The sequence below is a fragment of the Elaeis guineensis genome, chromosome 3, assembly GCF_000442705.2.
Source record: "Elaeis guineensis isolate ETL-2024a chromosome 3, EG11, whole genome shotgun sequence".
In the NCBI taxonomy this organism is placed as follows: Eukaryota; Viridiplantae; Streptophyta; class Magnoliopsida; order Arecales; family Arecaceae; genus Elaeis; species Elaeis guineensis.
Window position 1 is genome coordinate 112,905,805 of NC_025995.2, and position 23,567 is coordinate 112,929,371.

Here is a 23,567-nt window from a genome sequence, read left to right on the forward strand (position 1 = left end):
TATTATACGATCTATTTTCATCCTGAAGCTAACACCAACAACATGGTGGACAACTCACCTTTTGCGTGTGCCTGTGCAATTGCGTTCATGCTTCCGAATATAATGAGATGAGAGAGCCAAAGCCAATGGATGACCGAAGCCATTAAGTGTGGCATCCAACGACATTTTTACTGTCTGAGTTGGGTTAGCACGGAAGTACCTGAACAAGGACAGAGTAGAGGGATGAAAAAGGACCAGGACCGCTTAATGCAGTGGCATCCAACAGCATTTTTATTCCCACAGGGCTCTTGCCCACGGAGAGGGAGCATCCATTGGTATGTCTAAGGAGTTCTGACACTTTCTCTGATCAAAGCATTTAAGCGGATGCGGACCGCAATAAGAGTTCTCGGCTGTAATGCCAATAAAAAAAAATAAAAAAAGTAGCATCCCCATCCATACTTCTGACCTCATCTAACCACATGGGCTTGACATCCTCCACCAAGGACAAGGGAGGAAAGGTGGCCCAAGAAAGAAGACCTGTGAACTTTTTTTGGCTGTTTGATCTTTCTCACTGCCTTCTTCGAGCTGGCTTCCTCTGTCTGTTTCTTTACCGACGTTTCGTCTCTTCCATTAAGCATGGAGATATCGCTATCCTTTTTCTTAACCAGATGTTGCTTTCCTTTGGTAGTCGTTTTCATACACTGGGCTGTATTATTTTCTTCATGAAAAAGAAAAAGGTGTATTATTCTCTTGACATGTACAAAACTGACAGATCCACCATATTAATTCAGAGTAAATGAGCCTTGCTGAGAGGAACTCCAACCAGCAAACTATCCTTTACTCTTCTTCTCCTTCTTGAACACTAAATTTTTTTGAAGAAGTCCATGCTCCAGAAGATAGAAATTGGGGCCTCTCATGGAAAAAGATCTGCAGTGCATCTCAAAGACCCATCGAAGTAGGGGGGAAAACACCCGGAATTCCTTTGGTTTGCAGGTGAATCTTCTTTTTTTCATTCACCTATTCAGTTTTGGTAGTTAACCATTTGCATTTAAGACCTGTTTGATCAAAAGAAAACTATTTAACCAAACAATTCGATTCCACCTTGCGAAGTCTCTTGCATTCACAGCCTCTGGGAATAATTAAATCTTTGCATTTTTCTTGTTCTTCTAAATCTCTTACGTTCATAGCCTTTACAATCCCTAAGTCTTTGCCTTCATCATGTTCTTCATTGAATCAGACACTCATGAGGAGTTTATGGGTCTTGGGAGTAGATTTTTAGAAGCCTGCAGTGCTCTGCAAGTTCCAAATCATGTAAGTTTCTTTTCTAGAAGTAGCGTTTGGGTTGGGGAGTTGGTTTTGTGGGTGGCATCTGACCTTGTCCTTTTTTTTTTTTTCCTTGTCAATTCTTCTCAGTAGGATATGCCTCAAGACAATCTAAGATCAGCTGTTCACAAATCTTTAACAAAGAGCATTCCTGTTGGATTTGAAGTTGGGAATGAAACAGTCCAATGTGGGACAAGCAGAAGGTCCAAAAGCTCCCCATTTGTTGCATTAGAGCCTATAGATCGAAGAGGCCGCCGTGGCCCAGATCCGATGGCCTTCAGGGTTAAGGAAGAAGAGAAGGTCATGGCCTACCAAGAGGACAGCGAGTTGCAGCTGTTGCATGTCTCCAGAGGAGCTCAGAAGCTGAACCAGATGATTGATTCGTGGTCAAAGGCACCAAATCTGGATGGGCGATCAAAATATTTTGCAGAAGATCTTCTGAGAAGTGCTTTGGATCTCCAGGAGTCGCTGATCATGCTCGAGAAGCTACAAAATGCCTCAAAGAGAATGTTCAGGATGAATAAGAAGCAGAAACCAGAGTTCATATACGAAAGAGAGCAAGAACTAGAACAAGAGAACTCTCCTGAAGCATTGGGCTCTAAAAGATTTGAAGCTGGTGGCCACCACAATTGGTTGCAGGAACCAAGGCTTTCTGTCAGTGGATCTTCAAGGAATCTTGTCGAGGAGCTGAAAAAAGTGATAGAGGACAGCCTCAGCAGGCAGAACCTCTTGTCGTTATGCTCTGATGATGAGAAGGCTTCTTCGAGCAAGTCGGCTAGATACTCTCAAAGCAAGGTTTCCAATGGTAAGCGTAGTGAGCAAAAGGTAGAGGCAGTTGGTTCCATTCGTGCCTCGAACAGAACTAAGAAGCCAAAAGCTCCATGTTTGATTGGTAAGCTTATGGGTCTGGAAGAAGTCCCTTCACAAACTGCTCGGCCAGTCAAAAAAGAAGAGAAGGGGAAGAACATAAATTCCCCAAGGCACAGTCTTGATATTGAGATGCCAAAGGCAAGGAAGCTGCAATTTGTGCAGCCAATTCCAGATCCAAAGAGAAAGACACTCCAGGAAATCATTGAAACAATGCAATGCAAAGGGCTTTTGAAGGGTAACAAACCTAAAGACCGCAGATGTCAGCCTTGTTTCTCTCCTACTCCACAGCTGCAACAGTGTGCCAGAGATTTCCATGGGGATGACAATGTGCCACCAATTGTGATTGTGAAACCTTTGCATTTACAATGCTGGGAGAGAGGAGAGATCCATAAGGAACATGCTTTAGAAAAGCTCGCAGTTAAGGAAGACATTGGATCAACTAAGTTGGGCCAGGAGGATAAAGTTTCTGATCAGAAAATTATGGTAATCAAAACATTAAAAAGAAAAGAAGTAAAGCCCATGGGCAAAATCAAAGACAAATCATTTCCAAATGTTAAGTCTGTTTCCGTAGCTTCTTCATCTCAGAATCAGCAGAAGAAAGAGGCTTTTAAGACTTGTCAAAAACCCAATAAAGGACAGAAAGAATTATTTTTGAATAACAAGAAACAAGAAGAGAAGAAGGATGTCAAAGCAGCCACAAAGAAGTTAATATCACCTTCCAAGACCTCTGCAGCAGCAGCAAAGAATGATAAAAGACAAGCAGCAGCAAGGAATTATGGTTCCACGCAGCTAAACACATCACAAAATCAAAATCTAAGACGCTCATCAAAATTGGTAGCACAGAATTTCTCAGGTTCCACGAAGGAGAAGAAGACCACAGGAGCAAAACCAGTTAGAAGATCTAACAAAGCAGTTGTGAGTTTATTCTCCAAAAATCTTCTTTACATTATAACTTGTTTGTTAAGCAAAGGCTAGAGGTTTCAAATAGCAACCGGTAGGTCTCTGTCTGCTGGTTTCTGATACTCTCCTTCATGCAATTGCTAGGGAGAGATTCTGGTTTCGAAACACAGAAGGTGGTAATCCCACCATATATTTCACAAAAAAAAAAAAAAAAAACTAAACAGAAAGAAAAGGAAAAAGATTTTCAAGAAGCATGGATGATTGGCATCAATGCACTGTATACGTGATTTCCAATAGAAACATAGTCAAGGAAAACATTTAATTTTACAGATATGGTAATTCTATTTTCGCACATTTTTTGGTAGTCTAGGTTGCCATGCAATCAAGTTTTATCAGATGAGTACATCACTGACCTTTTTTTTTGCAATACATCATGTTTTATTGTAGAATGGTGATAAGAAATACAATGAAGATGGCAAAGAAGTCAATTCTCATTATCAAACCGATTGTGTTTCAACAGCAAGCAGCACTTTCTCAGGTGATGAGCTCTCCAAACAGGCAGCCCAAGACGCACAACCCTGCAGCAGAGGTAAACCATTTATATAATTTTGAGATTTAGCCACAAATCCTCTTCTTCTAGTCATAAGTCTTGCTTCAATTTGCACATTTTTATTAATTGTGTCTGTATGTATACTCTTCAATTCAGATTGTTCAAGGTGCCTGTTGGCTAGTTAATAAGTTCGTACATGGAACTTGTAATTTTAGTTTGAATCCATGTTTAGTATTTTTTTCTGCAAAGTGAGACCACAGCAGAAAACTTATAGTCAACTGCATATTTTTTAAATTGCAGATGATGCAGTAAAAACTTGTAAAGTGTTATGTGAAGTTATTGGAAAGATCAATCAAGATGGAAATGTCTCTGGGTTAGGAGAAGAAGCTATTCAACTTCCTGAAAAGAAAGCGACTACAGGAGAAGCAGCTGCAATAGAAGATGACCTAAAACTGTTACTTCTGAGCAACCAACCATTCCTTAACCGTGCACAAGAACTTTTCAGTGTTGATGATAATGGACATTCATACTATCAGAATAAAGGCACAGATGAGGTTGGAAAGAGAAATGCTAAGCTCTTCTTGGACATTGCAGCAGAGCTGATGATGTGCAAAAGCCACCACCAGAAGCACTTGATTCATTCATCACTTCAAGCCCATTCGTGGGGCAGAACAGTATATTACACTATAGACCTGTTGGTGGAGGAAATTGGTAACAAGATCAGTAAACTGACTAATTACATTACAGTTGGTGATGATGCTACCACAGATAGCCTTTATAGAAGACTGGAGAGAGATCTCAAATGCAAGGACCCAATGATAAATGCCATGTGGGACTTTGGCTGGGTGGATTGGACTTGCATGGAAGAGACAGACCAAGTTGCAGGTGAAGTAGGAGAATATGTCTTGGCTTGGCTCATCGAAGAGGCTGCTATAGAATTAGTGTATTAAAAAAGCTTTTATGTTTTTAGGGACGTTAGGTTATGTTTGTAAATCGAACAACTGCTAACTTTTCTATTTTACACATGATGCTGCATTCTGTAGTCCGAAAACATTCTGGTTTTATGGGAAAACATAGAACAATATAATCAATCGAAAAAGAGCATTGAAGATCAGTTAAGGTGTTGCAACTGTCCGAGTGCTATTTGAAAAGGTTGTTGTGACTTGCTTAAAATGTGAGAGTTTCTTTTTGGCAAGCACCGGTGGTGATCAATTAGCATAAATCTTCATGATTCTTCTTATGAAAATTATCTCTTGTTGGTTTAGACTTAATATTTTATCTCTTTTTCATGAAGTATCAGGCCTGGAAGCTATATGATAGGCAGCGCTTGCGTTTGTTCTTTGAGAACTTAAAATGTGCTTAATCTGTCTGTCTACTTGTTTTACCTAGTTTCTCCATTTACAGGAACAACATCCTGGATCAAATTTCATTTTTATTTTTGATATCAGAAGGTTAATTCATCTGGCCAACATGATGCTGTCATGATTATTGTGCTTATATATAGCTTCAGTTTCACAAAAAGAGTGGTAAATCCCACTCAAACCAAAGCCAACATGACTAATCGTCGGTTGAATGGGCCTTTTTTGGTAAGATTTGAATAATTTCTTCAAAATAGTATATATAGTTCTGTTGGAAATCTATGCCTTAGACCTTCCTAGTTCTTGCAAGTTGGATGGGCCTTCCTAGCCGAGGAAAATGCTGCTGCTTTGATGAAAAAATGACGATGGCTAAGAGTTAATATGTTTTTAAGGCTTCGATGTGACAGTTGGATTAATGTAGAGACCTGTCTTACCAATTTGGTTTCCAGTGGGCTTTCTCCTCTACTGCTAGTTCCCAGGCTAGAAATCTGAGTTGCAGGATGGTGTGCATTGATTGAAGCCAAGATACCACTCGCTTTGGCAACAAAATAATATATAAAGGCAGCGATAATGAGCTTTCAAAGCATGGCTCACTGAGGCGGTAATTGTGATGGCTTGAAAGAATGAATTTGGAGGAAAGCTTTGTAGCAGGGATGTTAAATTTGGATGGAGAAATGGAGCGTTATGGAGAAGCATGATGAGACGAGGAGAGAAGGTTGCTTTTTGGAAGGGGGTGCAGTATAAAGATTTAAGAAATAACCTAAATAGAATGGAATAAAAACAAATGCAATAAAAGCTTCTTATTTTCGGTTTTCTGTTCCTTTCGTCAGCATCTCCTCTGCTGATTAGTCTTGTAGCTTGTTTCTTCAAAAGAGGAAGCAGCCTTGTTTCTCTTATACAGTTTTATTTTATAAATTCTGGGTTGCAGCTCTGCTGCTTCCCAATTCATCAAAAGAAAAAAAGGGGGCTAAGCTAAAGCCATGCAAGTACGCAATTTCTATTTGAAGCTTTGGGTCGAGATGGCTGAGAACTAGATGAAAGAGAGAGAACTTTGATGGTTGTTAACTCGGACACTTCCAGGCTTGCAGTCTTATTCCTTCGCCACAAAGCATTTGGTAGCATCTTATTTGCATGATCATATATCTTTATGATCATATTGAGGCGATGAGCCATTGGTTCTCTTTGTGTTCAGCAGCCATGCCCGCACAAAAGAACTCTAGAATGTGCATACCAACTTGGAATCATTTGTATAATAAATGAATTGGCAAAAAATCTACTTCAATTTTAGTAAATTTTTAGCTCATTGGCAATTGTCATTACATAGCTATGCTGTATCTTTGCATGATAGCAGCCAAGGTGACCCAATCAATTCAGTCTTGCCTGCATGCCTCCTGAACAAAAGTAGTAATGTAAAATATGCAGCATATATCTAGTTGATGATCTGACATATATCTTCGCTAATCTAATATAGATCAAGTAATTTCTGATTTATATCAACACTCTTCAAGTCTTTAAACACTATTTTTGATAAATAAATCTGATCCATGTAACTGTCCCGATAGATGTGGTCTGTGCATGACTATGTGCATTGCATGCAGGACATCTATTATGTGCAGATTTAAGACAGGCATCAAGAAAAGGAGCTTGCATGAGTTCTCAAAAACCTGTAGTTGTACAGTTGTGCCGGAGATCAAAGACGGATATTTGTGGAGCTGGGAAGTATTCCCCATCGAAGATGTAGAGCTTGTGATTGGGTTTTGTCGCCCCGGGTCTGCGATTTCTTTTGCTCATTGCCCACTCGCTATTGATCATAATGCCCGGGAGAGCAACGTGGCTCGTGGTCTGATCTCTGATAGTGCGAGGATTTGGGATAGAGTAGATAGGGCTGGCGATTCGTGTTCAGGGCCGTAAATAAACTGTATCGATTTGAGAATATAATACAGGTTAGCTCAATTCGAATATGATTTATTTAAATGGATTGACCTATGAAATACGAACATAATATAAATATATACGGATTGACACGACATAATTCATCTGATATGATTAATAATCATATTGACGGATCAAATGAATACACAATTCGTCTAATTATTTAATTTATTTATAAATTTTAATTAAAATAATAAAAATTTAATCAAAAAATTAAAATAATATAAAAATAATTTAGTTACCTGCTATGCTAATTTATAGTTCTGAAAACCATCGTTGTTTATTTCAGATTAGGATTATAATTTTTTAATTTTCTTCATTGGTCCTCAAATAGTCTTAAAATAAAAATGTTAAATATATTTAAACATGTCGTGTAACCCGTTAATCTATTTTAATCCATTTAATCAAAGGGATCAAAATAGGTTATACCTGCTTAAGATACAAATTTATCATATCGTAAATGGGTTGATTCGTTAATGATCTGAACTCATGTATTCTAAATCCAAACCCATCAAAATATGTATTATGTCGTGTTTGTGTCAATGGGTTATGTCGAAAATTACCAATCTTAAGAGGAGCCATTGAGACATCGCTTGGCAGTGGGCTCAGCTCTTGAGTTCTCTCCTTGGCAGTTCCCTTGGGGGATTATTCGGACCAATTAGTAGGGGATGAAATGATCTCTAGCAAGGTCAGTGAGTTGTAATCTTTGATCAGGGGCTGTCGAAAGGCCAAGACTTAGGATGGATGTGGATGGAGACTACAGGTACATCCCAAAGTGGCCCTTTCCATCTGCAAGGTTGGAGGGGATCGGTTGCCTCGTAGGAGTATTTTGCACTACCAGGGTGTTGCTGTGACTCCCTTTTGTGACCTGTGTGGAGATGCAGTGGAGACTGTTGATCATGTTATCTTCTTCTCTCATGTTGCCCAAATTATTTGAAGTTGCATGTTCGACTTGGTTGGCGTTTAGTTCCCAATCTTGGGATAGGGAGGTATTCATCCATTTCATTGGTCGAGAGAACCAAACAGGAGCCCCACGATAAGAGTTGATGACTTGCTTATGCTACATTGCTCATTACATTTGGGGAGCCAGGAATAGCAGGATTTTTGAAAGTATCCAAGATAATCCATTGAGGATGATGATTAGAGCCATGGCTGAAGCCACTGCCTTAATGAGGACTAGGAGTTCCAAGGGATCCTTGATAGCCGGAAAATTGGGATCCCACCTCAATAGTTACTATGTCTCAGGTGATCCAATCTTCATAGGAACCCTATCACTCAGCTTCTTCAAAATCAACTTCGATGGCAATATAAAAGATAGAGGACAACATAGTGAAGCCGGATTTATTATTTATGATGCAAGTTTGAGATGGATTGCCATTAGGCTTGACAATTGATTGAATCGGGTATAGGTTTGGATCGATCCGAACCCTATTCGATATCTCATTATTTTGATCTGAACTTGATCCGTGATCCGGCGGGTCAATACCTTTTTTATCCATACCCGATTTGATTGGATGTCGGATCATCCGATCGAATGCTCAATCCACTTAAATGAGATTTGTTAGATGAAAATAGAAGTATTGAATAAGAACCTACTACTATTCTTCAGTCTTTGAAATTTTAACCAAGTCTAAAGACTATAAGATCTATATTTTATACAACCAGACTATATTTTTATAATATATATGCATAAGATTGGATTAGATTCGAATCGGGACGGTCACTATCTGAATCTGATACGATCCAAAATATAAATTTATCAGTTTTGGATTGGATCGGATCGGATCAAAATTCGATCAATATTAATAGATCGGATTGGAACGAGATATGTTTGGATCGGATATAATTGTCATGTCTAATTACCACTAATGGCCCCTTTCTTTTTGATTCATGGATACTTCGGGCAAAGTTGAAAGCTGCCTACGAGGATTTGGTGTACGTCGTATCATTCTAACAGCTAATAGAGTGATCTCTGAAGGCAACTCCCGGACGGTAATTTCTTAATTGTCTTCTACTACCAAGCCCTCAATTGGCAATCATTTCCCACCAGCTGATACTCCGAGACTCACCATATGCAGTGCTCATGTTGTTCGCTAACTTATAGAGAGGAGACAGTATAGCTAATTGGATGGTGTCCTACATGGCCAAGCACATTGAAAGTATGCTTTGGCTGCAGGAGCTAAGATTCCGCATCGTGTACATATTTCGACAATGTCGGATGCTTTTGGATGCATTTGTGCCAGGCTATTGAGTAGCCGGTCTCAACCAAAAAAAAAAAAAAACAGAAAATTGCTCACCAGCTGGCCTCAACCAAAAAAAAAAGGAAAAAAACTGCTCACCAGCTTCATCCTCATCCATCTGACCCGTCCAAGAAAATAATCTACGCCAGAGGCCTCGAACAATACCACGGACGATACGCGTCATGCAAATGCTTGTCTAAAACAACAGCAGCTATTCTAAGGAGAACATCTGATCCGGGATTCGATATTCGTCCCCTTATTTACCGCCAGCCTACTCTCGCCGGCGAAATGAAACCAACCAAGTGCCGAGTGGAAGAACGAGGAACCGAGGACGACAGAAACCCTAACCCTAAGCCTTTTACTTCTCTTACTACGCCGCCGCCGGCGATGGAGTCCCTTGGCGTCCTCCTCACCTTCCCCGCGAACTCGTACCTCGAGGAGGAGCTCAACAAGCGGTGCAAGCTCTTCCGCCTGTGGGAGACCCCTCCAGAGAATTGGCGGCAGTTCCTCCGGGCGAACGCCGGCTCGATCCGGGCGTTGGTGGGCAATTCAACGGTCGGGGCGGACGCGGAGATGATCGACGCGCTGCCGGCGCTGGAGATCGTGGCGTCCTTCAGCGTGGGGCTCGACAAGGTGGACCTCGCCAAGTGCCGGGAGAGGAGGATCCGGGTCACCAACACCCCCGACGTCCTCACCGACGACGTCGCCGACCTCGCAATCGGTCTCGCCATCGCCACCATGCGCCGGATCTGCGAGGCCGACCGCTACGTCCGGAGTGGGGCGTGGAACGCCAAGGGTGATTATAAGCTCACCTCCAAGGTTTGGGAAGGATTCTTCTTCTCTTCTATTAGGATTCTTTCATGCAAGTCTCAAAAAAATCGTGTCTTTTATTAAGAATTTACATCAGATAGCATGACTACTGTTGTGCTTGCTTTCGTATTTCTCCTCCTTTTTGGGGTTTCTATTATTGATGGCTGGCTGGCTACTGTGAGCTATAGTGCCGGAGATTAGTAACCGGCTGGAAATGCTGGGGACCATAGGGATCCCCAGGATGTTTTGAACTGGTCAATGTTGCCAAGGTGGGAAGAATGAATGGGATGTATGGATATAGCGAACAAATGTTGCCGAGATGGTCTGTTGGGCATCTGGAGTGGTTTAGTGGGCAAGTAGGCGGCTGCTTATTTGGGCTCATATCTACAATTTATTTTTAGCTAGTGTGTAGCAATTAGTTGAATTAAAGTTTTTGAAGTTATTTGATGCTTGCAGTTAGTTGTTAAACTATATATCACTTAGAATATTATCATTGTTTGCGCAGTTTACATACTTTTTATAACGTAAGAATGAGAATTTGTTATCATATATGTCTACTTAATGCATCCTGCCAATCTCTTATTTTTCGGTTCAAACGCAACCTAAAATATTCTAGCTTATTCAAGGAGAGGACAAAAGGGGAAGATGTTTCAGCCATATTGCCATAACTCTCGAAGAAGAAAAGGAAGAGACTGCCATCTAATTATTATTGATGTCTGATTGGTGATTTTCTCCCATTACTTTTCCAGTTCTTTTTTTGTTACCCCTTTTCATCCTATTTCCTTTTCTCTTTCCTTTCACCTCTATGTCCTCTAGATCTCTATCTTTTCGTACCCATATCCGTCCTCTACTCCCCCCCCCCCCCCCCCCCCCCTCTTCTTCTTGCCTATGTATCATGTGGGGGATGCAAAGATCAAACGCAAACTATGATGCATACGAGAAGCATAGGGGCTGAGGGGAGACCCTTGGGGTTTCGTATGACCCACCATGAGAAGAAATTTTATTCATAACTCAAAGAAGATGCTTTATTGAATTTGTAGGTATATCCTTCTCTATTTACGAAGCCATCAAGAATAATTTGTAAACCAAGACACTTGTAAAGTACTTCCCAACCAACATCATACCACCTAAAACTTCTAATTCAGCCAAAAAATAAGATAAAATTTTTATTAAAATGACGCAAACTCAACACTAATCCAATTTTGAAACTTTAAGCCAAACTTTTGACCCTCCAAATCACCAAACTAGCTGAAACTCAAAATATAGAACTTGTTGGACTTGAAGTTAGCTTCAAGACAACTACTATCATATCCCAAAGGAACATGTACAACTCAAGTTATGTCCCTGGAAAGAGAGCTCCCTTGAAAGACCAGAAAATTAAGAAAATCCTAATTCTAACAGGAAGCTTGATCTGCATCAAAATATTATCAGAATATATGTCGCATTCCCCATAGTTGAGGAGGAATATTGCTTGGTGTACCTTAGTGTAAGCTCCATTATGAAAATTTTAGATTAAGAAGTGTGTGCAATTTCAAAAGACCATTAAGGTGGAACTAAAAATTAAATGTTGCCAATAATCTGCATGGCATACTAAACCTCGACCTTTATGAAGCTCATTGGGTAATCTAGTGGACCTAGAGTACATGGGTTACTTCATATAGTTTTTTCTTTATTATTATTATTACAAATTGGTTACAAAGAATCTTCTTTGTGGTCTATAAGGCTTATGATATTTTATATAAAGCAATGAGAAGTGACAGGTCAACACATGGGTGCTAAATAATGATAGCCTCAGAACTATCAGATGTTAAGGACTAGCTTTCTTTTGGTCATGTCTTGTTATTGTATGAAGTGTAATTCAGATTTGCAAAACTAGTAGGTATTCCATATACTCTCTCACCCCTTCCTCTCTCTCTCTCTCTCTGTGGTATCAGGGTGACCATGGCAAAGGAAAGCTTAGACCTAGGTTTAAGAAACAAAATGGGAAAGAAATAGAGGCGGTGAACACTATTCTATGGTAGTTGGGCGAAGCAAGGAAGCTTTTTGGTTTTGATGGAGCTTCCAGCACCATTTGCTTATTGTAGGCAAAGAAATTGTTTGTGACTAGGGCAAAAAAAAGCATTTTCTGTGTTGTTAACATAATTCATTTTCTTGACATGCGTTAATGCCATACCGTAAAAATAATCAACTGTAAATAAGATAAATACAAGTTATCATTCTATCATGTTAGCTAGTATATTTAATATTAGATAATAACCAGCTGTCGGATCATCAAGTTAATGGTCAAGCAGATTAGATAACTGCTTAGCAACAAAGCAGATATGTAAATGTCTAATATAACTAAAATAGCCTCTTTTTTGGTTAAATGGGTACTGCTTAAATGGTACAGAATTGCATGACTGTTTAAGTGTCTGTTTTTGATAACCTGCCTTTTTTTTTAATATTTAAATCTTTTTTAATGATGGAATTGTGTATGTTCAACTTAGTAGCCCAATTATACTGATTAAGAAAATATCACATTTGTCATAAAAGATAATTGTAAAAATATCATCTTATAAGCTGAGGGTCATAGTCATATCAGAAATAAGGTACGTCATTTCTGGAAACCTTGGTGCCTTATTAGGTTGATTAAGGCCTCTTTCCTGTATTTTAAGGTAGTGCCTTTTTCTATGTTTAAATCTTTTGTTTATGATGGAGTTGTGTGTGTTTAAATCAATAGCTCAGTTATACTAATTATGATATCTTGTCATAAAAGATAATTAAGGAATGCCATCTTGTAAGCTAAGAGTTATAGTGCACATCTGAAATTAGGACGATTATTTCTGAAAAGCATGATGCTTTGTTAGTTGAAACATGTCCTGTTTCCCAAATTTTACGGGGCGTCAGTATCCTGCTAGACTACACCAAATCTTGAATATTTCAACTTCTATCTGTTGATGTGCTTATCCGAACAGGAGCCCTTTAACTGTCATTCTTTCTTAATTTCAGTTGCAGATGTTTGGTAAGATAAAAGATGGAATATTTGAAGATCTGTAAGTTGTGAATCAACTCTGGGTCTAGGATGGACCTTCACCTGTCACAAGAGACAACTTTAGCAAATTATAATGAGGACTGCTCCTACATGTCCGAATTCTAATTAGATTAACTCCACCTCACATTGTAAAAAATTGACAAATTTCAGTAGGACTCCATGCATTCGGTTTATACACTTATATGCATGTAAAAGCTTAAAAGATAATTCAACCAACAATGAGTTATCTGAAACAAAAACTGTTCATGTATAGCATAATGTCATAACCTAGTGAATTGTCAAATAGGGGTTTGGTTTATAAAACTTTGTTCACTGATTGTTCATATTAATGTATTGCTACTAGCTTTTGTAGGTCATTGCTAGCAAGTTATGTTTATGTGGCTCTGTGTTTTTCCTTCTACTTTTCCTACCTTTTCACATAGATCCGAGCTCTTCTTCTTGGAGGAGCCTTCTTCACTCCCTTCTTTCTAATTTCACAAAGCATCCATTCAACATTTCTATCCCACCGCCTTTTATCTTGTTTGCTTAGACTCTCTTCATTCCTTCACATTCATAACCATCCAAAACAGTGGGCCTCAGTGCTGTACTGTTATACTCGCTCTCAAGTCACTATGTCGTGCATCCATTCACATAACACCCGGAGAAACACCTTTCTATATCAGCTGCCTCACTCTTATTGTATTAGATTTGCCTTTCATGCATATCTCGATTCCTTAAGGGTACACATAACAAAACAATCGCAATGTCATAGTTTTTAGTCATCCATTTTGAGTGTCCCCAATAGAGTTTCTTTCCACCAAGATCAATTCAAATATAAGTGCAATATTCGTTGGTATGCAAACTACCACATCTGTTTGTCGGATGTGTATCGCCGCACAGCTTTCAATTTTACTGGGAAATTGAAAGCCATGAAGGTAGAAATGCTGCATCTCTCTACGCAAGTTTGAGTACCACGAAAACCATTTCCGACAAATGAAAACCCCCATCAGACATGCTGCACTAAGAAAAGATTTTAGGTTACATATCTTTTGCACTCATGTCATTTAATTTAAGAAACCTGTATTCGAATTTATACCCAACAGTCACCATGTCATCATTTTTTTTCCCTTGCAGTTCAGTGGCAAAACAATTGGTATAATCGGGCTTGGCAGGATTGGTTTGGCCATAGCCAAAAGAGCTGAAGCATTTGATTGCCCCATCAGCTACTACTCGAGATCAGAAAAGCCACAGACAAACTACAAATACTACTCGAGCGTTGTTGATCTGGCTGCTAACTGCCACATTCTCATCGTAGCATGCGCATTGACAGAGGAAACCCGCCATATTGTGAATCGTGAGGTTATGGATGCCTTGGGTCCAAAGGGTGTTCTTGTGAACATTGGACGGGGACCTCACGTAGATGAGGCAGAGCTTGTGTCGGCACTAATCGAGGGCCGGCTTGGAGGGGCCGCCCTCGATGTGTTCGAGCATGAACCCCATGTTCCTGAGCAGCTATTTGGATTGGAGAACGTAGTGTTGGTGCCTCATGTGGGGAGCGCCACCTGGGAAACTCGCAAAGAGATGGCAGACCTGGTTCTTGGGAACTTAGAGGCACATGCGACGAACAAGCCCCTATTGACTCCGGTGCTGTGATTGCTTGCATAAAATACAGTACGATTTTATTGTTTCAGGGAGTTGGTGAAGGATTTCATTGTAAATTTGTTTACTTGTTCTTCGGTTCAAAACTGATGTCACTTAGCCCCCTGCATGCTATGCTTATGAAAGTGTGCAGCTGGAGTCCATTTGTCATTTTTATCCTGGATGGATTTTTACTTCCTGCGGTAATCCCGTTGAGGTTAATCCTATGGTTCTCCTTGCTTGGAAACATCTACAGCTTCTGTAAGGAGGGTGGCTCTGTTGGCGATACCATTTAATTCCATGTTGTTCCTGTAATTCCGGGCGTCTTTATCTCTTTGAGGGTGCAGGAAGCCCACAAATGTGATGTTCAATTTAAGACCCGGACTTCATGCCTGTGCAAGTTCCAAATGACTTTTCCCATTCTGTTGCTGCATTTTCTTTTTCTTTTTCTTTTTCTGGTCTTGAATGCTAGCACTCTACCCTTCAGAATCAAGATGATGAACAGGATGGGAATATCTGTAAGAATTCGTACCAATTGGACCGTTTTTCTTGGTTCCAACACGAACTAAAATTAAATCATCAATAGATGAAGCCGGAGAAGGGTGGAAACTAGCTCTGAAGCAGATGGAAGATTTATCCTACTTCATTGCTTACAATTGAACTTTTGTTTTGTACATCGAGGAAGTTTTTCGCTTGAAACGCAAAATCCTAGCCAAGGATGGGAAACTCAGAAGGAAAAGAAATGTATATTGGGCACAAAAAGAGGAAAGAACCTGAGGCTAGGCAGCATCAGCCTTATAAGATGGAAGCAGAGAGTGGCAGAGGCGGGCTAAACAGGAGTAAGAGCAGCAGCTTTGAAGATGAGGAAGAAGAGTGTCTCGAGGCAGAAGTAGATGAAGGTGCCTCGCCTGTGGGTGAAGAAGCAGCCGAAGTTGGAACCCACCACGCAATGCCATCCGGGCCCATGCCTCATGTTAAACTCCTGCCACCGTCCCCCCCGGCATAAACAACATGGTAATTAATATTAATCCAGGATGCGAGTTGCGAAGAACAAAGACAGGAACTGGAGGTGAATCAGAAGGGTTCTCACCTTTGAATTCTATGGTATAAAGAAGATGATGATTAGAGAGAGAGAGAGAGAGACCTTTTTGATGTGAGTGGCGCCGGCGATGCTTTTGCAATCGAGGACATCAAAGAGGTCGAGGGCTTGGGCGGCGCAGGACCTGGCCTGCAGCTGCATCTTTACGGGCATGTCGGTATCCTGGATCGATGCCTTCCCGTCCAACATCCTCTCTTTCTTTCTCTCTCCAAAACCAAGTTGAAACCCGATGCTTGGGAGAAAGTCGCCAGAGCCCTGTCCTTCTTATCACTCTAAAAAGGCTTCCAAATGTTGAGGAATCAACGAAAGGAAAACTACCAACCATAAAGCTTTATTGCCTTCCATGAATGCCTACTAAGGAACGAACAAAAGCCACCCTCTCTCTCCTCTTTTTGCTTAAGACTCCCACTCTCTCTTTCTCATTGCTACCAGACAAACAAACGCTCCTCTCTCTCTCTCTCCGACGTGCCACTGCCAGCCACTTCCACGCGCAATAATGCTGCGGATAGAGGAGATGAGGCAATAAAATTGGTCGGCGTTTCATTGGATGAGGTATAAAATATATTTTTAAAATTATTAAATCTTGTGGGCTCCAGAGATGACTAACGAAAATACGGCCCACAAGGCAGGGTGCCCGCTAATCCTATTGTCGCTTAGCCACTTTTCCGTTTCTTTTTTTTTTCCACGAGCATCATCAAGACATGCACGGTTATATCATCGAAATGATCTATCAAGTACCAAACCAAGCAAAGGCGGCCTTGTGAACATGAAGGAATGTCACTACTTTTGCTCCATAATTATTACAATTAAACTATCTGGACGACGTATTAATTCAAATAGCTCCAGCAAAAGCGGTCGATGGGATGGACGATGGCCTTCGCAGTGAGAACGTCGCAGCACCCAATTGATAATTGAATGGTCGATTAAAAGTATAATAACGTGATTGCCATTCACTACCATTATTATTATTATGTCTTAATAGGTTGCACGCGAGTGCGCAACTCTTTTATGTGTTACTATCTTGAAATGAGTAGAAGAGCATATGAAAAAAGAATTCGCTCATCCACATGCAACTGGTTCATGAATCATTGCCCACATACATTCCAAGGGAGTTGTTCTATCAATCAAGATGTCCTTTTCATGAACTCTAGGATGGCTTAGAAAAGATGTCTTCGCGTTCGTGCATCCCACTCTTTATAATTCTTAAAAAGAAAAAAAAAAAAATGAAACAGAATCACGGCATTAGATTTTACAGGATCCGAATGCGATGGTGTCAATCGTCCAAAGTCGAGCCATACGTTCCCAATATCATCTTTTGGATTTCAACATACGACATTAGCTGAAGTGGACCCATTTTGATTGTACCCCAATAATTTTCCGTGTGGAACCTGTGTCATAGATGAAGCCAATAAGGTTGAACGGCAATATGGGATACCCTTTTTTTTATTATTATTATTTTTTATTTTATTTTGGATGGTGGTTCAGCATATATAATTTTGTAATGAGTGCAAAATCATAAAATAATTATTATTTTAATTTTTTATGCTCCGAAAAAAACATATGAATGCTTAGTATGATGAGATGGCACGTACTAATTTTGCAAACCATTTGTCCATTTGGGTAATCTAGCCCATTTCTCCCCATGCTCGGTCGAAAAGGGATGGTGATAACAAGGAGGTAGCAGCATAGAATTTAATTTTCATTTTCCACCCAAAAAAAAATAACTGTACAAAGTCAAAATAGAGTCGTTCCGAAGCCGAACAAAGAAAGAAAAGGGGTACTTCGGTGGTTTTGGCGCTGGTGCTTTGCTTTCCTTTCACGTGCTTGCTTTCCTTTCCCGTGAAGGGGAAAGAAAAATAACGGGTTTCAGGGGTAGCGAGATTCTTTGGGCACGAAGAATACATTGTTACATCCGATTGATCTATATATCCATCATCTTTTAATATATATTTAATATTTATAAATTAATTTTTTATTTAAAAATTTTATATAATATTTTTTTTTAAAAAAAAATTATAACATTCTACATTACATTATGACAATTTTAAACCATAATATACAGATGTCGTAATTTTTTTCTAAAGGACTGAAATATTTTCGTCATTCAAAATTTTCAAACGAAAAAAAACTAACCTGCAAAAATTAAATACGTATTAAAAAATAATTGGACAAAAATATCCATCTTATATTATGATATTCGAGATCATATTATGACATCGCAAGCTATATTATATCAAAGGATGTCATAATTTTTTTCAAAAAAAAGAAATATTTTTATCATACAAAATTTTTAAACGAAAAATCAACCTACAGACATTAAATGCACGTTGAAAAATGATGACTACATAAATCAATCGAATAAGACGGTGTACTCTACGTCGGATTTTCTACACCACTCATGGTGCATAAAAAATTTCCCTTCAAAGATATGTATAAATGAATTTTTTATAAAGCTGATCGATCTAAATCGATGTTTCCAGTGCCCAAGCCCAGCACACCACCGGTGCTAGTCTTTTAGACTCATCTCGATTGAAAAATTCTTTGTGCACCATGGACACAGACGATGCAGAACTGCATGCATCATCCGTAAAGATTGGCTCATACAGAAAAAAAAAAAAAATCACCCACCGCACCATAGCAAACCACCATGGGCGGCGCGTGCATTCTATGCCACCCACGGTGTACAAAGAATTTCTCAATCCCGATTTAGTTTGGTGACGCCCAACATGTACATAGGATTCGTATGCATGAGCTAAAAATAAAGAACCAGCTTCCAGTCATGTCAAATTATGGACCGCACGTACATGACATGGACTTAGCAGTTCTGCTGAAAATTAATTAAAACGACGGATCTTATTCCACTAAGCATGATTTACTATCGATCTTCACATAAACATTAATATACTTAATATTCAAAAAATTAGAAATTGAACCTTCTAAAATAAACAAATCAATTTAGTAAAGAAGACTGCACCAGAAGCTAAGACACAGCCTTCCTACGTCCTTCCATTCTACCATTAAATCCAGATATCTGAAAGTCTTTTTTCAGGAGAAGAACCGACAACGATTTCTTTTTTTAAAAAAAAAAGTTTTCGACTCATATCACAACAAGAAATTCAATTGGTCTACATCTTGATCCTAATTGGATCGAAGTTTTTGAAATATTACTCATCTCAATGGTAGGTATCAAGCAGCCAAGCTAAGCCACATCTTGCAAATATCTAGAGCTCAACAATGATTTACACTAGTCAAGGAGAAAGGAAAAAGCTCAGATTTGGCTCGGCCTGGCTGCTTTGGCATATAGCAAGGCTAATGATCGAAGCATTTTTCACATCAAGAACAGGATAGAAACTCCAGGTAGAATTGAAAATAATCATTCAAATAAGAAACATAAGACAATCTAAACCATTAGTCTTTCATCATCTGTGTAACAAATATACCTGTATCAACCACAACTGATAAATGATCCCATTCCTTGTTGACAACTTGTGATAAAAAACAGGTCTGAAGCTGTCGGCTTAACTAAGTCATCAGAACATTAGTTCTGTGTCCAAGTGACCTGAATCCTTCAACTTGCTGCACTGATCATGTGGAGCTTCCAAAGTTTGAGCTTTCTGCCAGCCACAAGTAACTTGCCGCAGTTACATGAAGTCTTCTTCCAGTTCTTGCAGGGATTTGTTGGTCGATGCAATCTGTTTGTTAGATGTCATCTTTTCTGACACCATCAGGCCCTTGTAGCTCCTTACCTCTGCCTGTCTCTCCTTCTCAAGCCTCTCCATCTCCTCTCTCCGTTTCTGCAAATGTCGGGATCACAAATGAGCTTTCTAGAGAATTATTTATTTACTGCTGGCTTTTTTCCCCCATAAAAGGTTGTGATCGTCCTCTTCAAAATAAAGCATCATCCAAGTTTTTTTTCCAAATAAGATGGGGTTTGCTATCACTCAAAACTCTAAATCAAGAAGGTTCCACGAAAGGATCAGATAATCTTTATGACAGTAGGTCAAGTTGATGTTAAATCTGTGATAATTGGTCTGCCAAATTCCTCACCAGGTCAACTTAAGAGAGAAGTCTGACAATGAAAACTAGACGCTAGTTGACACGAAGGGGCAACAGTCTTACTGGTCACTGCTTGTGCTCATCCAACCAAGGAGCATCCAACCCTTCAAAGTTCACTCGGACTTGGGAAGGACCAAATAATTAATTATTAAAATATCACAGCAAGATCCTCCTTAAACATGTCTCTTCTAAGAGCCATGTTTGATATTGATCTTAGTCAACAATTATAATGTTTTCCACAGATTTTCTTGTTGAACTACTTAACGTCTTTGTGGTAAAAAGGTACTCAAGGACATACTTTCTCTCTTAACTGAAGCTTTCTTTCTGCCTTTTCAGCTGCATTAACAGCTTCTCGCTCAGCTGCACAAGGAAACAGGTACAAATAAATTATCATATGTTTTAAGTATAGCATAACTATTATATAACCAAAAGATGCAGAGGAAAGTCCAAGAAAGGCCATCAATTTTTTGTGTGAAAACAAAGGATAGCAGCTATTTCTACTTTTAAGATTATAAGAATTAAATGTGTGTTGGGGGGGGGGTGGTGGGGTTCAACATACTCCAACTATAAACTGGTACAGCAAAAGTTCTCATTCTTTAGATTCAGATCATATTCCATTCATGCTTTCTTGACCCATTTCAATCACTGACATCACACTTAGAGTATGAACAAGAAGGCCTCATTAACTAAAAAGTTGTATCACAACTTAAGCAAAATCATATGTAAAACTTAAGCAAGATTGAGTAAATTAGTATTATGCATTATACTTGATTATGTTGTGTTAAACATATTTATGAATGATAAAATTCTAAGAGAGTATTTTTTTCTCCATGGGATCAAATGATCTAGCACCATCATGCAAAGTCACAGGATATGAAATTATAAATTGCCTATTTACAAACCTCAAAGCATAACAATCCCCTCTGGCAAGTTTTCTCCTAAGAATTATATGGATATTAACGATAGATATTTCCATGCTATGACATCATGCTTTATTATTTTGTTGGATTGGGTTGGTTTTGAATGGTGGGTTATTTTATGTCTTTGGGATGGGGGGGGGGGGGGGGGGGGGTTCCAGGGTGGGGGCATACATGATTTGTAGCATGCTCCATAAAATGTGTGCTTATCAGTTCATATATGCATCACCTGGCATCAGCTACTAGGCATTCTATCAAGTCATAACAAATGATATCAGGTAATACAGGGCAACATATGGTTGGTCCACAGATGCAAATGCACAATGTGCACACCCACTAAATTGCATCTTCATGTTAGTTTTCAGGCTTAGGGCTATTTGAAAGTACACCACATAACAGGAATGATCTATCAACAACCAGCACAAGTCGTCACCACCCTTAGAATGATAGATTTACCTAGCTAGATCCAACAGCATAATGAGTGTTCAAGGCATACCTACCTCCACCAGAGAGGAAGTCGAAGTAGTTTAGATGAAAAAATAATTAGAAAATCATATTGTACTTTAGTCAGTCGTTCTCTAGCTTTCTAAACAATGGTACCATGCCAACCTTGGACAGGCACAAACTAGCTAAAATAATGTTTAATCCTTGGCTTATAGTACTATTTTCATGAGACATAAGCCTGCTTAATGACCTGTCCATGACTGAACTATTTGACATTTTTACAGCTTCAACTTCAATCCACTCTTTCCTTCTCTTTTGTTTTAGGGAGTACACCAGCATTTGCAGGGATTTCCGAGTCCCTTTATAATCTGCAATATTAATTGTAATGATGTCATGTCTTTCTTAGTAGAGAAGCAATGATGGTTACCCGAAGACATCTTCCTCCTATTATTTTTATTAATTGTGTCTGTATGTATACACTTCAATTCAGATTGTTCAAGGTGCCTGTTGGCTAGTTAATAAGTTTGTACATGGAACTTGTAATTTTAGTTTGAATCCATGTTTAATATTTTTTTCTGCAAAGTGAGACCACAGCAGAAAACTTATAGTCAACTGCATATTTTTTAAATTGCAGATGATGCAGTAAAAACTTGTAAAGTGTTATGTGAAGTTATTGGAAAGATCAATCAAGAAGGAAATGTCTCTGGGTTAGGAGAAGAAGCTATTCAACTTCCTGAAAAGAAAGCGACTACAGGAGAAGCAGCTGCAATAGAAGATGACCTAAAACTGTTACTTCTGAGCAACCAACCATTCCTTAACCGTGCACAAGAACTTTTCAGTGTTGATGATAATGGACATTCATACTATCAGAATAAAGGCACAGATGAGGTTGGAAAGAGAAATGCTAAGCTCTTCTTGGACATTGCAGCAGAGCTGATGATGTGCAAAAGCCACCACCAGAAGCACTTGATTCATTCATCACTTCAAGCCCATTCGTCGGGCAGAACAGTATATTACACTATAGACCTGTTGGTGGAGGAAATTGGTAACAAGATCAGTAAACTGACTAATTACAGTACAGTTGGTGATGATGCTACCACAGATAGCCTTTATAGAAGACTGGAGAGGGATCTCAAATGCAAGGACCCAATGATAAATGCCATGTGGGACTTTGGCTGGGTGGATTGGGCTTGCATGGAAGAGACAGACCAAGTTGCAGGTGAATTAGGAGAATATGTCTTGGCTTGGCTCATCGAAGAGGCTGCTATAGAATTAGTGTATTAAAAAGGCTTTTATGTTTTTAGGGACCTTAGGCTATGTTTGTAAATCGAACAACTGCTAACTTTTCTATTTTACACATGATGCAGCATTCTGTAGTCCGAAAACATTCTGGTTTTATGGGAAAACATAGAACAATATAATCAATCGAAAAAGAGCATTGAAGATCAGTTAAGGTGTTGCAACTGTCCGAGTGCTATTTGAAAAGGTTGTTGTGACTTGCTTAAAATGTGAGAGTTTCTTTTTGGCAAGCACCGGTGGTGATCAATTAGCATAAATCTTCATGATTCTTCTTATGAAAATTATCTCTTGTTGGTTTAGACTTAATATTTTATCTCTTTTTCATGAAGTATCAGGCCTGGAAGCTATATGACAGGCAGCGCTTGCGTTTGTTCTTTGAGAACTTAAAATGTGCTTAATCTGTCTGTCTACTTGTTTTACATGGTTTCTCCATTTACAGGAACAACATCCTGGATCAAATTTCATTTTTATTTTTGATATCAGAAGGTTAATTCATCTGGCCAACATGATGCTGTCATGATTATTGTGCTTATATATAGCTTCAGTTTCACAAAAAGAGTGGTAAATCCCACTCAAACCAAAGCCAACATGACTAATCGTCGGTTGAATGGGCCTTTTTTGGTAAGATTTGAATAATTTCTTCAAAATAGTATATATAGTTCTTTTGGAAATCTATGCCTTAGACCTTACTAGTTCTTGCAAGTTGGATGGGCCTTCCTAGCCGAGGAAAATGCTGCTGCTTTGATGAAAAAATGACGATGGCTAAGAGTTAATATGTTTTTAAGGCTTCGATGTGACAGTTGGATTAATGTAGAGACCTGTCTTACCAATTTGGTTTCCAGTGGGCTTTCTCCTCTACTGCTAGTTCCCAGGCTAGAAATCTGAGTTGCAGGATGGTGTGCATTGATTGAAGCCAAGATACCACTCGCTTTGGCAACAAAATAATATATAAAGGCAGCGATAATGAGCTTTCAAAGCATGGCTCACTGAGGCGGTAATTGTGATGGCTTGAAAGAATGAATTTGGAGGAAAGCTTTGTAGCAGGGATGTTAAATTTGGATGGAGAAATGGAGCGTTATGGAGAAGCATGATGAGACGAGGAGAGAAGATTGCTTTTTGGAAGGGGGGGCAGTATAAAGATT

At 39.2% G+C, this 23,567-nt stretch overlaps 3 protein-coding genes across 5 annotated transcripts; 2 read left to right on the forward strand and 1 right to left on the reverse strand.

Annotated features, from left to right (window-relative positions):
• Positions 1-485: 485 nt before the first annotated feature.
• Positions 486-22,587, forward strand: LOC105040828 (uncharacterized). Of its 3 annotated transcripts, none has more exons than XM_073254453.1 (5): positions 486-972; positions 1,217-1,290; positions 1,393-3,087; positions 3,520-3,661; positions 21,761-22,587. In XM_073254453.1, exons 3-5 carry the CDS (start codon positions 1,399-1,401, stop codon positions 22,408-22,410), a joined length of 2,481 nt encoding a protein of 826 aa, XP_073110554.1. In that variant the 5' UTR covers positions 486-972; positions 1,217-1,290; positions 1,393-1,398; the 3' UTR covers positions 22,411-22,587. The 3 variants fall into 3 exon arrangements, with proteins under 3 accessions (XP_073110554.1, XP_073110555.1, XP_019705042.1); XM_019849483.3 differs by lacking the exon at positions 21,761-22,587 and adding an exon at positions 3,923-4,736 and having other exon boundaries at positions 494-972; XM_073254454.1 differs by lacking the exons at positions 1,217-1,290; positions 21,761-22,587 and adding an exon at positions 3,923-4,736 and having other exon boundaries at positions 493-972.
• On the forward strand, positions 9,426-14,790 carry LOC140856606 (hydroxyphenylpyruvate reductase-like). Its single transcript, XM_073254456.1, has 2 exons — positions 9,426-9,971; positions 14,107-14,790. The coding sequence occupies exons 1-2, from the start codon at positions 9,441-9,443 to the stop codon at positions 14,623-14,625; spliced, it is 1,050 nt and encodes a 349-aa protein (XP_073110557.1). The 5' UTR covers positions 9,426-9,440; the 3' UTR covers positions 14,626-14,790.
• LOC140856607 (uncharacterized) lies at positions 14,036-16,184 on the reverse strand. Its single transcript, XM_073254458.1, has 2 exons — positions 15,755-16,184; positions 14,036-15,592 (listed from the first exon to the last, which is right to left on the reverse strand). The coding sequence occupies exons 1-2, from the start codon at positions 15,896-15,898 to the stop codon at positions 15,440-15,442; spliced, it is 297 nt and encodes a 98-aa protein (XP_073110559.1). The 5' UTR covers positions 15,899-16,184; the 3' UTR covers positions 14,036-15,439.
• Positions 22,588-23,567: the final 980 nt, after the last annotated feature.

Coding starts and splice junctions, on each gene's coding strand:
- LOC105040828 (XM_073254453.1), top strand. CDS start 1,399: ATGCCTCAAGACAATCTAAGATCAGCTGTTCACAAATCTTTAACAAAG. Junction 3,088..3,519: donor GAAGATCTAACAAAGCAGTT/GTGAGTTTATTC, acceptor GTTTTATTGTAG/AATGGTGATAAGAAATACAA. Junction 3,662..21,760: donor CGCACAACCCTGCAGCAGAG/GTAAACCATTTA, acceptor TTTAAATTGCAG/ATGATGCAGTAAAAACTTGT.
- LOC140856606 (XM_073254456.1), top strand. CDS start 9,441: ATGAAACCAACCAAGTGCCGAGTGGAAGAACGAGGAACCGAGGACGAC. Junction 9,972..14,106: donor ATTATAAGCTCACCTCCAAG/GTTTGGGAAGGA, acceptor TTTCCCTTGCAG/TTCAGTGGCAAAACAATTGG.
- LOC140856607 (XM_073254458.1), bottom strand. CDS start 15,898: ATGTTGGACGGGAAGGCATCGATCCAGGATACCGACATGCCCGTAAAG. Junction 15,593..15,754: donor GCGCCACTCACATCAAAAAG/GTCTCTCTCTCT, acceptor GGACGGTGGCAG/GAGTTTAACATGAGGCATGG.